This window comes from Lynx rufus, unplaced genomic scaffold (assembly GCF_022079265.1).
Source record: "Lynx rufus isolate CCGP_SWC_20201006 ecotype Redwood Valley unplaced genomic scaffold, mLynRuf1.p SCAF_18, whole genome shotgun sequence".
In the NCBI taxonomy this organism is placed as follows: Eukaryota; Metazoa; Chordata; class Mammalia; order Carnivora; family Felidae; genus Lynx; species Lynx rufus.
The window spans coordinates 25,638,421-25,650,823 of NW_025814832.1; the positions used below are offsets into that span (position 1 = coordinate 25,638,421).

At 41.4% G+C, this 12,403-nt stretch overlaps 1 protein-coding gene across 5 annotated transcripts in view; it reads right to left on the bottom strand.

Moving 5' to 3' along the window:
- Positions 1-8,391: 8,391 nt before the first annotated feature.
- Positions 8,392-12,403, bottom strand: part of FBXL20 (F-box and leucine rich repeat protein 20) — a 97,430-nt gene continuing 93,418 nt past the window's right edge. For all 5 annotated transcript variants that reach the window (XM_047081184.1, XM_047081180.1, XM_047081181.1 and 2 more), the window contains 3 exons: positions 12,297-12,353; positions 11,132-11,344; positions 8,392-9,363 (listed from right to left, as the gene is read on the bottom strand). In XM_047081184.1, the coding sequence (XP_046937140.1) occupies positions 9,256-9,363; positions 11,132-11,344; positions 12,297-12,353 (378 nt within the window). In that variant the 3' untranslated portion in view covers positions 8,392-9,255. The remainder of the gene's footprint in view (positions 9,364-11,131; positions 11,345-12,296; positions 12,354-12,403) is intronic.

Here is a 12,403-nt window from a genome sequence, read left to right on the forward strand (position 1 = left end):
TTCACCATTTCCTTTTCTTAAAATTAAAAGTTAATTTAAAGGTATGTATCTTTAATGCTTGTTCAGTTTTCTTGGTGTTTTGGTCCTCTTCCTAAAGTATAGAGTTGGGTAAGGTATGGAGTCGGAGACAGAGGAATAAATAAATGTCTGGACTTTTTTTTCCCTCTCCCAACTGGTTTGCCCAAAAACTAAACACTAAAGCCTCCAAAACACCATTCATTCAACTATCAAATCACTATGCTTATTTAAAACGTCTGGAGATTTAAAAGTTCTAGAGATTTGGGAAATACTATAATTATTTAACATTGAGGCTGTGGGGCTTTATCCTTATTTTTCTTTAAAAAATGTAGTTGGATTTAATCTTAATCTTTTAATTTTTAGGTCTTAAGAAATCTCTCCCTTTCCTATGCATATTTTTCAAAATTAAAATTTTAATTTTGCATTTCACTTTTAGGATTAAAATTGACCTGAAACTTATTATTTTTTTTTTATCTCTTTTTCCATGTAGAAAACCAATTTTATTTAAAAGTGCTTTTAAGAAAAGTGGCTCAGTTGGTTAAGCAGCTGACTCTTGATTTTGGCCCAGGTCATGATCTCATGGATCATGGGTTTGAGCCCTGTGTCGGGCTCTGTGCTGACAGCATGGAGCTTCCTTGGGATCCTCTGTCTTTGCCCCTCCCTTGCTCTTGCTCTCTCTTGAAATAAATAAATGAACTTAAAAGAAAGGAATTAAAAAAAAAAAAAAGATAATGGCAGGGGCTGGCGGGGAGAGGGGGGCGGGGGGCACCTTGGCTGGCTCAGTCAGTAGTGTGTGCAACTCTTGATCTTGGGGTTGTAAATTCAAGCCCCACAATGGGTTGTAGAGATTACTTAAGAACATAAAACCTTAAAGTAATAATGGGCTGTATCTTATTCTCTTTTTTTTCATTCTCTTCCCTCAAAATATTATTAAAAATCTCAAACACTGTGTGGGGCACTTGGGTGGCTCAGTTGGTTAAGTGGCCGACTTTGGCTCAGGTCAGGATCTCACCGTTAGTGTGCTCGAGCCCTGCGTCTACCTCTGAGCTGACAGCTTGGAGCCCGCTTTGGATTCTGTGTCTCCCTCTCTCTCTCTGCCCCTCCCCTGCTCGCATGCTCTTTCTCTCTCAAAAATAAACAAGCATTAAAAAAAAAAATCTAAAACATTGTAAAGAGAAAACCCATATGCAGAGACTGGAAGACAGGTCAAAGTGCCCTCTTAAAAATATCTGCTTAATTCCTTATTGATCATTTACCTCAGTTATCACTGATCACATGGGGCCTAGAATTCCACAAAGCTCCCCAAAGGTGTTTCATGCAGGGTAGATACCTTGAGATTGAAATTCTGATTGCTCGTTTGGCTCCATTGCTTAACCCCACCAGGATAGGGACCCCTTTGGAATAACATTTGTTTTTGTTTTTTTAATTTTATTTATTTTTGAGAGAGAGCGTGTGAGTGGGGGAGGTGCACACAGAGGGGACGGGCAGAGGATTCAAAGGGGCTCCATGCTGACAGCAGAGAGTTAAACTCACAAACCGTGAGATCACGACCTGTGCCAAAGTTGGACACCCAACTGACTGAGCCACCCAGGCGCCCCCACTGTATTAACCTTTGTGTATCTGTCCCTCAACCTAGGAGCCTCTAGCATTGACTACATACTGAAGTATTTGTTGACATGAAGGGAATAAAAGCAGGTTAACAAGTATTTACTGTGTGTCATTATCTCTTTAATCTTCACACTCTATAAAGTAGGTGCTGTTATCCCACTTTACGAAGAACTGAGACAGAAAGGTCAACTGGCAGAGGTCATTCGGGTGAAAGGCAATATAACTTGGGAGTTTGTTTAACCATGGTACTACTGTACCATCATTCTGTCTTTGTCAAGGGAAGGGCAATGCCCTGCACAGATAGAGGCCTCAGGTTGAATTACTGCTGTCAAAAGAGTTAAAACAAAGTTTTTTAGAAACTGATTTATATTATGTCTTCTGTTTTTCTTAGAGACAAGGAGTTCAGGGTATTAAATAAGGGCTATTAAAAAGGTATTAAGGCTATTAAATAATTACTAAAGACTATTAAAGAGTATTAAAAAATATATCTACAAGGATGCCAAAAAGATGCCCCATCATTCAGCCTCAGGAGCCTTTGTAGTTCTAGGGTTCAAGAAGAATCGTAGCTCCAAGACAGGCTATTTCCGCAGCAAAATGAAAAGTCTTCACAGCTTATTTCCTTTAATTACATCATAAAACAAAATTAGAACATACAGGAAACAATAATAGTTACATAACAATTTACTTTATATATTTATATATAAAAAAACATTTTTCTTTTAGTCCAAAGATTTTAAAGCAAAAGGAATCCTTACTGCCACCTCGGATTTTATTTTAAATAACCCTCCCTCCCCCCATCCTCAAGCGCCGAAAGTACTGGGTGCAAACAGTCACTTGGACAGCTAATGGAACCTGGTGTTAAGTCACCAAGTAGGGAACTGTGTCAGCCGCACTGGGGCAGGCCCGGTGGAGAAACCAGCAGCAGCTCCTGTACACTGAAGCGCTCCAGGGTAGGCCGAATGGCTGCCCGAGGCTTAGGCCACAGCAATGTTTGGGATCAGATCCTGCCAGTCAACCATCCTCTGCCTTTTGTCCCCTCAGAGAGAGGTTTCAGAGGGGGTTATAGTGTAGGGATGGAACAGCCTGGTTTGAAGGTAAAAATTTCTCCCGCAGCACCATTTACCCACCCATCTCTGTCCTCAGGCAGAGTCTGACAGGCAGGGATAGTCCTCACAGCTCTCTGAGCTCTGCACAGGTCTGTGCTCTCAGGGTCACCGGGAGGTGGGCAAGGGTGAGGAGAGCAGCTGGGAAATGCCTGAGGCAGGTTACCTGGAAACAATTCCTGGTAGGAAAAAGGAGGTGGCCAGGGTGGGAGGCAGCTGAAGGTTTAGTCTTAAAACTTGGAGAAAGGCAAAATGCAGAAGGCCTTTCTCCCCCTCCAGTAACCCTTGAGCCTGGGCAGTCACAGATCCTCAGGGGCCAGCTCTGAGAGCTGCAGCATGGTAAGAAAACACACTAGTAGCTTCTGCTGAGCCCCACCCCACAGATCTTGTGCATGTTAGAGGTTAGCATGTAGTTTGGGGGTAAGGTGAGGAGGGGAGTAAGAGAAGAAATCTCAGGCTCACCTCTTCCTGCACTTATTAGAAATTAACAGTCATCAGAGAAGCACAGGTAAGAAATTATTCTTAAGGGAAGGAAAAAACATGTAAACCCAGAAAAGTAGCAGCAAAGGTTTCACTTATTACAGATCTATTATATAGCACTAGGAAAGAAAGTCATTCACGTCTTTGGGGTTGGGGCAGGTAAAGTAATTAGTCAAACCATGCCAGTTAGAGACTCCTTCTCAAGTTAAGATTTTCTAAGACTTTCGGTTGTCGTTCGCTAGTGCCAGGGGAAAAAAGAAAAACAAAACAGTGACTTCAGGGGCTGAGAAGGGTTAGGTGAAGGTAAGAAACACGTGTGTGAGCAGCAGTGCGATACAGATTTGAATTAGTAAAAGTAAGTAGTAAGCAACAGTGACAAGTGAAACTTTGTGGGGCAAAGTTTTCTTCTTCCACTTTAATAAAATACACGTAACTTCAAAGATTTCCCTGCGTTCCTGGGGTATGCGTGTGAACACCTTTCTTCTCCCATCTCTTCTTAGGGTGGGGATTCTCAATTACTGGCTACCCACTCTCACCACGGTGAAAACCATGCCCAGAAGCACTGGAGGTTCTTTCAGGGATGCCAATCCCCATCTGGAGGACTCTGGTTAGGTGCGTGGAAAACAGAAGCCCTCCTTGCCAGTAAGAAGGGCATGGAGTTCATTGAATGGAGAGGAAAGTAAATCTACTCACATGTGTGAGGCAGGATAGATGCTTGTACCTGAAGCAAAGTGCCCCAGTTCCAGACCTGAATGAGTCTTATCTACTACCATTTTCCCACCCCAGTTCTTCAAAACAAGACACTTTTTGAAAAACATAGAAAATAGAAAGAGTCAGTTGATAGTTTTGGTTGTTCATGGTTCTTTTTCCTAAAAGGGCAGTGAAACATCTTGGCTGAGGAAGCACAGAGACAACATTTTTGAACCAAACTCCACTAAGGGCTTATTCAAAAAAACATAAGGCAGAGATGGAATAAACACATTACAGAATTTCTCTTAATATCCCACATGTGAGGTTGTCCAACAAATTTTTTTCTGCTGAAAATTAAGTGTAACTCTGTTGGGCTCCAAAGATTTACTCAGACTCAGGTGAGAGGTTCTTACTGACTTTCCTAAGAAGGGTCAAAGCCTTCAGAGATGGAGAGCTGACGTCCTAAGAATAAAAATGGACAAACAGGTAGACTTGCCTTGTGAGGGGAGCTGCAGAAGCCCTTCATGCAGAAAACTCACTTGCCTCAAATGGTAGTTCCTGGCAGGGAGAGTTTGTATGAAGTGAGAGGGGAAGCTTAGAGCGGCATGTTCTTTGCTGGAGAACCAGATGTTAAGTTAGGGCACCTGAATACAGCAGGTACAGACAGATGTTATTCCCAAATTACCTGGGTTAATTATACCCTACTGATATGGTCTTACATAGTTTTCTCTATCTTCCAATATTACAATTAAAATTTAGGATAGAAATAAAGCTGAGGAAAGGCTTAGATTCCATATTTCCCCTCATCCTCCTATTGCTTTGAGACTCTTTGGTTCAAGATCATTGTAAGGGGGAGGGTTGCCTCCAGACCTCCAACCAAATATCCTTCACCTCTTCTCAAACAAGACTCCGCTAACTCACACTGCCTGGGTTTTGAGGTGATTAAAGATCCTAGAACTGGTGGGCAGATAGGAAGGCAATCTCTTAAAAAACTGTTCCATAAGCTCAAAGCATACCACTGAAAGAATCCATCAGCCAGGATGCGCAATGGGGCTAGAAACCTAATCTTAAACCATGCACACAAGGAGGGAAAGGCAGAACAGACCCATTTCCTTTAAACCCCTCCTCTCTCACTGATAGCAACCGTCATATGCAGTTTGAAACTTTCAGCACAATAAACATTAAATGGCCAAGGGTCAACCATGATCCACAAGCGTTCCTCTTCTCCAAAACCACAGTCACCCAAGGATATGCTGCCCACACAGGCAGGCAGGAAGTCCCCTCTTCCTTCCAATGCTACTCTCACACTTCCCTACAATTTCAGACCTGGACAAGTTCCACTGCACACCTTGTTTAGTGCCCCCCACCCCCACCCCACCACGGCATTAGTGGGCTATCAAACTGGTAACAATGTATTTTACAAGACAATTAGGAGAAATAAAAGAACTTGACTGCTGTAGTATTATAGCTGTATTGAACAGTTCAAATGGTTTGGAGAGCCCCAAATAAAGCATCATAAAAATATTTGCCAGGTTTCCCTCTAAAATATGTGATATAAGGAATATGTAAAATTTCTGACTTATAGGTCTGCTAAATCAACGTAATGAATGTGGAAATTTACAAAGACCATTTAAGAAATACTTTTACATCCACTAAAGAGCAGACTAGGAGGAGACAACATTTTTTACAAAGAGCACAATGTGCTTTCATATTCCAAATATTAGGGGAAAAAAAGATGAAGCCAGATCTCCTTAATTCCTCATATCCAACAGCTTGATTTCAAATTTGGTGAGCAAATGTCCGAGACAACCCAGTGAAAAATGGCCTGAGGCACACGACAGTTACTGAATTCAAGGCTGCCCAGGAGACTTTGCCTAGATCAGGACAAGGACCCAAAGAGGAAGCTAGACTGGAGACAACTGAGGATAAATCAGCAGCATCGTTGGGAATGAGAAATGAGATGGAGGCTTTAAATAGAAGGATGGGTATCAGAAGAAAATGGGAGAAGTCAAAGCAAAAAAAAAAAAAAAAAAAAAGGCTGGAATCAGGCAGACAGGAAGTCCCTTCTTGATGGAGCCAATGTAGAGGCTATAAAAGATATTGATGTAGCAAATAATGCTGGAAAAAGGGGGGAAAGGCTGCTTTAAAAAGAGATGATCTGGGTGTTTAATAATGTTAATAATGTTCTCCACACAGACAATGATTAATTCCTCCTGGCTACCTGCAGGTTTATGCAATAGCTTTGAGGGTACCTTCTGACTTATCCCAAATCTCTCCATTCACTCTGAATTTTTTTTCCATCATAGAAGGCATAAAGTTCAGGGACTTGGGAGTCAGATAAATGGACCAATAAGCTGTTCCTAGGGAGAGGTTTTCCTATACCTCTGAAGCCTTACTAAATTTTCAAAAGTGTCCCTGATATTGAGACAGGAAGCACTATGTTCAGATGGCAGAACCGTTTCCACTTATCCAAAACTTACCATGTTCTGGATTCTCAAAGTCCTGGTACATTTCATCAGCTGGTATAGGTTGCAGACTGGCATAAAAAATATATTTCCTCCCAACCTTGATGGGCCTGAAGTTTTCTTGGAAAGGAACAAGTCCTGACCACATACAAGCCAGTGCTGCACACTCCTTTTTCCTCTCACTTGATTGTTCTTGGCCCAGACGGGAAGGGATCACCCATGCAAGTCCCCAGGGACTTGCACGTGGGTACACTTTTTGGGTTGAGAAACGGCATTTCCAAGCTGTTCATGTTTTGGTGAATAGGGTGTTTTAAACTTATGTACTTTTTAAGTAAAGAGGTATTAATAGTCTCAACTAGTGGGCACTTTAAATCCATACTCACTAATCAATCAGTGTTTTACGGTCAATTTGTTCAGGTAATACAAAAAAAAAAAAACAAACAAACCATAATATGTTAGAGCAGATGGTCTCTAAATATTTTTCTTTTTACTTTTGTTTTGAATGAGTGACCTGGGGATCTGAATATTATTAACCATATCTGGAAGTGTGCGTGCATATGTGTGTATCTGTATGGATGGAGTATAACAATGAGTCTCATTTTAAAAAGTATATTCCTATGTTGACTACGCTCAAATAAAAAAATTTTTCAAGTATATTCCTCATATGATAATTTGAAAAGAAGATAAAGGGAAGGGGAAATGAAGAAATCTGAGCCTTTAAAAGGGCATAACAAAGTAGGATTTAAATAAATTTAACATGCAGGAGCGTCTGGATGGCTCAGTTGGTTAAGCGTCCGACTCTTGATTTTGGCTCAGGACATGATCTCATGATTCATGAGATTGAGCCCAGGGTTGGGCTCTGTGCTGACAGCACGGAACCTGCTTGGGATTCTCTCTCTGCCTCTCCCAAAATAAATAAATAGACATTAAAAAAATTTTTAAATAAAATAAATTTAACATGCAAGATAATGATGAATCATACAGATTTCTAGGACCCTTTCATCTGATTGCTTTTGGAGAAAGAAGTTCTACTTTATTCTTACATATGCTGGTAGAGCCAGCACCTGCAGCATTACAACAAGACTTATAACAGTCTAGGTCATGCAGAAGATGATCTAAGATCATGGCAGACTGCGCGATAATGTCCTAAAAGACCCCCCCCCCAAAAAAAAAGTCCTATTAAAAAATCACACAAGATGTTCAACCTTGGGGTTTAGAAATCTACTTCTCATACTTGAGAAACTCATCTTATTTCCCTCATCCTTTATGATTTTTTTGGGGGGAGGAAGGAAGAAGAAAGGAAGCCTCTTCTTTGAGTCATGGGCACTGAATACCTGCCTTTGGCTCTGGTGACTATGCTGGGCAGAACCCCCTACTTCCTCTCAATGTTTTCTTTCTCCTGCCCCAAAGCCTTCACCTGGTTACCCCCCTATTTCATTGACAGGAAGTCTGGAGCACAAGAGAGATATGGTTGACAGGTTTTGAAGTGGTTCTGGCGCCAACATTTGAAATATACCACCAACACTGACATATAGTTGACCAGCTATTCTAGGGTCATTCTTGTGTCCCTGATAGGCTGAAATGGGGGGGTGGGGTGGGGAGAGAAACTGACCAGCTAGACTGCACAGCAACTGTAGCAGCATTCGTACTAAAGCAAACAACTTCACAGACACAAATCAGGGATGATACCACTCACACCTCGATTTCAGTGAACATATGACATGTCTGAGTGTGGGTAGGGGGGCCTTCAGGCTCAATTTTGGGATTCACCATTCCATTCTTTACTAATAATGCATTTCTCTCTCCTTATTAAGTTAGTGGAGTTTGATGGAAGGAAAAATGTGCAGGGGGATATTGGGTATATCATGCGTATTATTATATATCACAAGGTATAACAGAAACCAAAAGGCAAAGTTTGTTTTCGTCAAAATAGTTTTAGCTCAATTTCTTCTCATAACATTTCTTATTTTTGTTATAGTTTCTCTTCAGGTTGGCAAAGATTCAGGCAGGGTCCCCTAATGGTAAGATTTAGAATTAAAAAAATATTTATTGATAATGTCTTTTTTAAAAATGTCTGGTAACCCCAACTAATCATCCAAAATGCACACTGTAAACACAACAGCAAAAGAGTAACAATTGAGTGTGAGTAAGCAGACTATGAACAGGTGACAGACTGAGCAAGAGTGCAGGAGGGAGCAACAAAGAACGAAAGACAGGTGCACAAGTGTGCTACCGAGAGTGACAATTTGAGTGAGTAAGCACATTTGGACCACAGCGATTTCAGCGCAACCATTTAGGAAACCTCTGGGCCAAATACTTAAACACAGGAGGAGGAATGGATGAGCCTTCTTTGTGAGCATGCTCAGCATGTTGGCATGGGAACAAGGAAGCAGAGAAGCTCTGTAGTCATCTCACGATGGATGGCTATCATTTATAGGATGCAAAGAAATTTTCTTTCTGGTCCCTGGATATAACATATACTGTTTTTCTATGCTTTCCTTGACCCTGGAGGACTGCAGTTGCTGTTCCAAAATCACCAAAGAAACCCCTTAACAAAATGAAGAAACTGCAATATCAGTAACACTGGGTTTGCTGGAATGCCCCCTTCCCTCTACCTTGCCTATGATTTTCTTCTTGGCATGTCCAACAGGAATGGTTAAGTTTCACCAATCCACTTGATAAAGCCGGCATGGGCTTCAGTCCCCTGGTCACAGAACTAGAAGGTGGGGGTGAGGATGGGTGTGCATGTTATGTGTGCCTCAGGGATCTGGACGCTGCCCTCACTTTGTAACCCTTGCCCAGAACACTGGGGTTGCTTCCACTGGAGACTCCATTGTAACTCTAGAAGTGTCATTAAATACTCAGTTCACCAAGGTTGACCACCTCCATTGTCATAGGATGATGCAGCATCTGCAGAATCGCTGTCTGCTGCCCCCTACTGATGGGGGTGGAGTGACAGGTGCGAAGTAGGCGTGGACTTTAATATTGGGCAAATGGGTCTGAAACAAGACAGAAACATTACTAAGAGAGAGGGCTTAAACAGAAAGAGCAATGTTGCTTTTCAGAAAAAACGTTGAGGGGCTGAGTGAACATGAAAGCAAGGCAGAGGCTAAGTACCAGTTGGTCAGGATGTTGAGAGGCCTGGGTTCCGCTTTGTAGTATCCCATGTTATTCTAAATGACTAAACAGCTCACATAACCTTGGTACCCGTTTCCATAATAGTAAAACTGGGGAAAAACTTCCTACTAATCTCTTAACCTGTTCCAAAGGGATTCCTACTTGGATTCCCAAAGTTGAAAGCAACTATGTAAGCTTAAAATAATTTTTTCTGGGGTGCCTGGGTGGCTTAGTCGGTTAAGCGTCAGACTTCAGCTCAGGTCATGATCTTGTGGTTTGTGAGTTCTAGCCCCATGTCAGGCTATGTGCTGACAGTTCAGAGCCCGGCGCCTGCTTCTGATTCTGTGTCTCCCTCTCTCTCTCTGCCCCTCCCTTACTCATACTCCATCTCTGTCTCTCAAAAATAAACATTAAAAAAATTTTTTTAAATAAATAATTTTTTCTAAGTCATTGGAAGTTGATGGATGTTTCTTCTGATAAAACCTCACCATCCTCTTTTAACAAAACACTTCCAGTTTTTACTACATAAATAGTTTCTGAATTGCTACCATGTTCAAGATACTGTGCTAGTTAACATAAGAGGGATACAAAGATGGTCAACGTGGAGATCCTGCTCCTAAGGAACTTAACAGTCTAGACATAAATAGCTAAATTAAAGTACAAAAATGCTAAATGATGATTTGAAGAATAGACAAAAAAAGTCTTGAGAACTCAGAGATGGAAGAGATTTTGGACAGCCAGGCAGGTCTAGGAACCCTACTGTAGGGAGGCCATAGAAGAGGCTCTGGTTGATCTGTGGCTCTCTCCTTGTGGTGTAGAAGGAATATGGCTGCCAAGGCCTCCCCATTGCGGTTATGCTCTCAGTCCTCTAGGTCTGAAGGGAGAGGAAGAACTAAGGCCAACTGGATCTCAAGATGAGGTTTGGTCTCCTTTATGTACTCAGATGCCATATGGCCAACATGGATGTTTTTAGACATTGGCTGTAAGGGCCTAACTAAGCACAGTGCCCTTCCCACAGCAGGTGTGAAACAGATGTTTCAATAAATGTCTATCGAGCTGAATAATCTAACATACAGATTCATCCAGCCTTTTATAACCTCCTTGTTAGCAACTTGTCTTCCAGTCATTTGGCTATGCATGGGTCTCTTTATTATGGAGGATGGGGCTAAAAGAAAAGGTGAAAAAAAAAACCTCTTAAATCCATTTGTTGTCTTAAAAAATAAGAACACCAGAAAAAGGGTTTGATGTGAAAGAAAAATACAAATTAAATTCTTAAATCCCATCTAACTAAATATTTTCTTTATGTTATTCCTTTCTTTCCTGACTGTGGCACGTGTTTTTGACTCTGTATGTTATTGAGCCCTGGACATTATTGGAGAAACTATGCTGGGAGGAGACCTACTTTTTTATCCCTCAGTGGCTATTTTCCTACTAAATTTCCATCTAGAACAACAGGTAAAAACTATCTATCCTTGCATTTGCTCTCCATTTTTTCCTCTTTGCTAAATGTCCAAGTAAATATAAAAATCACAGAAATCTAAATCTAGAACAAAAACAGAAAAGGAAATAAAGGAGGAAAAAAAAAAAAGAAACAAAAGAAGGAAAGGGTGCGGAGAGCACTAGAGCTGGAGAGTGTGCAGCCATCTTTACCCTGAGTCTCTTGATCCCAGCCCGTGTGATTTGCTGGCAGTCATAGAGTTCTATCCGCTCAAGGCTGTGACAACTCTTCAAGTGCTCCAGGGAAGCATCTGTGATTAGTGGGCAGTTGTCCAGTTCAATCACCTCCAGCTGGTCATGGGCGCAGGCTCCATTCCCCAGGTGACGAATTCCATCGTCTGTGATCAGCTCACAGTGAGACAGACTCTGCAGCCAAATAGAGCAAGGAAGGTCACTGAAACATCTCATGGTGTTTTTCTAGCCATTGGCTTGTGCACAGTCGGGAAGGAAACCTTCTGGGTTGGATTCTGATGTATATGGAGCCATCACTAGATCCATGTGGTAAAATGAGAGCAAACTAGAGCTGCTGGGGTTCTGCTTTTCACAATCAATGACTGACATTTCTATGTGTGATTCTAAATACACTGTGTGAGTGCATGCAACGACTGTGAAATAGTTCATAAACAAAATAACATACGCACCCCCATACACAAATGAACACTTTTCTACAGAGGCAAAGGGGCCTCAAGCTTTTCTTGAATAAAATTTTCTGGAATTTGGACTAAACACTGAATATCTGATACAGGAGAATGCCCAAGCAGCTAATTAACTGAAGATGATTCTTACACCTGTTAGGTGTGGTCATCTCTTCACATAAGTCTCTTTACCAGTTTTCCTTAAATTCCTGGTTCCTCCATGTGAAACTCAGAACCCCTTATCCCAATTTTGGATAGTAATATGGCACTAAGTACACACAAAAATGAGCCTGGACACAAACTAGTCAAGCAGAATGCTTTCCCACCGTATTACTGGAAACAGTAGCACAGAACACCCCTAGTAAAGCCTTGATTGGTTCTGTTTTACAGGACCTATTAGTCTCAAGTGAAGCAAATTGAATTTGGGGCCATTTTGTCCCCTGGATCTCTGAAATTTAGCCATCATTCAGGCTGAAGTATAATTCACGTAGGAGGGAGATTTCATACTCTTCATGTCACTTTTCAATCTCTAAGTACTGATAACATAATCCTTTGGTCCTCTGTAAGTTGGCAATTTGGAGAAATATGCTTTCCCACAATGGTAGCCAGACACCAAGAGTAAAGTAAGAGTTGGGTTTTGATTGAATCCAATGAACACAAAACTTTCGAAAAGTCAAACTCACCAATACTTGAAGTCGAGGACAGTGTATAGAAAGTTGGATTAATGTGCTATCTGTTATCTGAAAGAAACACTGAAGTTTATTATAGGTATAATTCCAAAAAAGCCTCA